This window comes from Nanorana parkeri, unplaced genomic scaffold, assembly GCF_000935625.1.
Source record: "Nanorana parkeri isolate BGI_ZX_2015 unplaced genomic scaffold, ASM93562v1 scaffold3512, whole genome shotgun sequence".
Lineage (NCBI taxonomy): Eukaryota > Metazoa > Chordata > Amphibia > Anura > Dicroglossidae > Nanorana > Nanorana parkeri.
In genome coordinates this window covers 11076-13390 of record NW_017309780.1, presented here as the reverse complement: position 1 = coordinate 13390, position 2315 = coordinate 11076, and the positions used below count along the sequence as shown (strand labels likewise).

Below are 2315 nucleotides of genomic sequence, written 5' to 3'. Positions count from 1 at the left end.
TGGTGGAGTCTGATGGTGGAGTCTGATGGTGGAGTCTGGTGGTGGAGTCTGGTGGTGGAGTCTGGTGGTGGAGTCTGGTGGTGGAGTCTGGTGGTGGAGCCTGATGGTGGAGCCTGATGGTTGAGTCTGTTGGTTGAGTCTGGTGATGGAGTCTGGTGATGGAGTCTGGTGATGGAGTCTGATGGAGGAGTCTGGTGGTGGAGTCTGGTGGTGGAGTCTGGTGGTGGAGTCTGGTGGTGGAGTCTGTTGGTGGAGTCTGTTGGTGGAGTCTGTTGGTGGAGTCTGTTGGTGGAGTCTGGTGGTGGAGTCTGGTGGTGGAGTCTGGTGGTGGAGTCTGGTGGTGGAGTCTGGTGGTGGAGTCTGTTGGTGGAGTCTGTTGGTGGAGTCTGTTGGTGGAGTCTGTTGGTGGAGTCTGTTGGTGGAGTCTGTTGGTGGAGTCTGTTGGTGGAGTCTGTTGGTGGAGTCTGTTGGTGGAGTCTGGTGGTGGAGTCTGGTGGTGGAGTCTGGTGGTGGAGTCTGGTGGTGGAGTCTGGTGGTGGAGTCTGTTGGTGGAGTCTGTTGGTGGAGTCTGTTGGTGGAGTCTGTTGGTGGAGTCTGTTGGTGGAGTCTGTTGGTGGAGTCTGTTGGTGGAGTCTGTTGGTGGAGTCTGGTGGTGGAGTCTGGTGGTGGAGTCTGGTGGTGGAGTCTGGTGGTGGAGTCTGGTGGTGGAGTCTGTTGGTGGAGTCTGTTGGTGGAGTCTGTTGGTGGAGTCTGTTGGTGGAGTCTGTTGGTGGAGTCTGTTGGTGGAGTCTGTTGGTGGAGTCTGTTGGTGGAGTCTGTTGGTGGAGTCTGTTGGTGGAGTCTGTTGGTGGAGTCTGTTGGTGGAGTCTGTTGGTGGAGTCTGTTGGAGGAGTCTGTTGGAGGAGTCTGAAGGGGGAGTCTGATGGTGGAGTCTGTTGGTGGAGTCTGTTGGTGGAGTCTGTTGGTGGAGTCTGTTGGTGGAGTCTGATGGTGGAGTCTGATGGTGGAGTCTGATGGTGGAGTCTGATGGTGGAGTCTGATGGTGGGGTCTGGTGGAGGGGTCTGGTGGAGGGGTCTGGTGGTGGAGTCTGGTGGTGGGGTCTGATGGTGGGGTCTGGTGGAGGGGTCTGGTGATGGAGTCCGCCCACACTCTGACATTTTCTAACCTTACTTCATCCTTCCTATTCAGGACCTCGTGGCCTGGGTGACCGTCGGCTTCCTCCACATCCCTCACTCTGAGGACATCCCCAACACCTCCACCCCAGGGAACGCAGTGGGGTTCTTCCTCCGACCCTTCAACTTCTTCGATGAGGATCCATCGGTGGCCTCCAGGTCCACGGTCATTGTGAGGCCGACAGACAAGACCTTCAGTAGAGCGACCATCAAACGTTGGACTCCGGAGGTTGTTGGTCAATGTGTGTCTGACAAACCCTTCCGGTATAACGGGACATACTTCTACGACTGAGAGGTCACCTCTGAGGTCTGAGGACCAGAGAAGGGCGGAGCCTCCCATAGTTGGACACTGAGAATAAATTGCCATATTTTCTGTGGACAGGAGAAGGTCCGGCGGTTCCCTCATATATAGATCTTTCCATGGAGGCCGCAGAAGTACAAAGCCGCAATCTTTTCTATCACCTCTTTTTAGGGAATTTCTATGAGCAGAGTCACCTCTGTGCAATAAATGGCGGGGGCTGGGACGCAGTGCGTGGCTGTTTTGTGGCCATCATCCACACTTCACACTTGAATTATAATGTCTGGTGAGGTCAGAAGATGGAGAGACCACAGAGACAGGAGGACAGCAGGTAGTAACCTGGAGACAGTCTGGTATCCATTAGATAGGACACCTCCTGTAGGGAATCCTCACTGAACTATTGTGGTAGAACAGCCAGAAAAGGGTTCATACTCCGGGTGCAGCATTGACTTACAGTGGGCAGGCTCCTAGGGCTGCAGGGTTAGAGGGGGCACCAGGCCTCAAATCCAGAAAGAGAACTGTAGCGGGATGGGGATGAATCTCTCTCTTTCCTATTTCTTGATCTCAGGTCTGTACACCTCATCAGCATATAAATCAGACAACGTACCACCTCTATGAGCAAGTTCTGGTATTGTTTTTTAAGTAATCACATGATACAGGGGCGGAGCTTGTCCTCACCTGTGCCCATCCCTATACAAAACTATGACCATCCCTATACAAAACTATGACCATCTCTGTCCTCAGTTGTGCCCATCCCATATCTTCACCTGTCTTCATCCCTATCTTCACTCATGACCATCCCTATCTTGACCTATTACCACCACTGTCCTCACCTATGACTATG

At 53.4% G+C, this 2315-nt stretch overlaps 1 protein-coding gene across 1 annotated transcript in view; it reads left to right on the top strand.

The window, feature by feature from the left end:
- The window catches only part of AOC1 (amine oxidase, copper containing 1), a gene marked incomplete at its 5' end in the record, with an annotated part of 6803 nt that extends 5276 nt beyond the window's left edge, over positions 1 to 1527 (top strand). Inside the window, one exon of the mRNA XM_018575070.1 lies at positions 1190 to 1527. Within this exon, the coding sequence (XP_018430572.1) occupies positions 1190 to 1465 (276 nt within the window). The remainder of the gene's footprint in view (positions 1 to 1189) is intronic.
- Between the last annotated feature and the right edge of the window lie 788 nt (positions 1528 to 2315).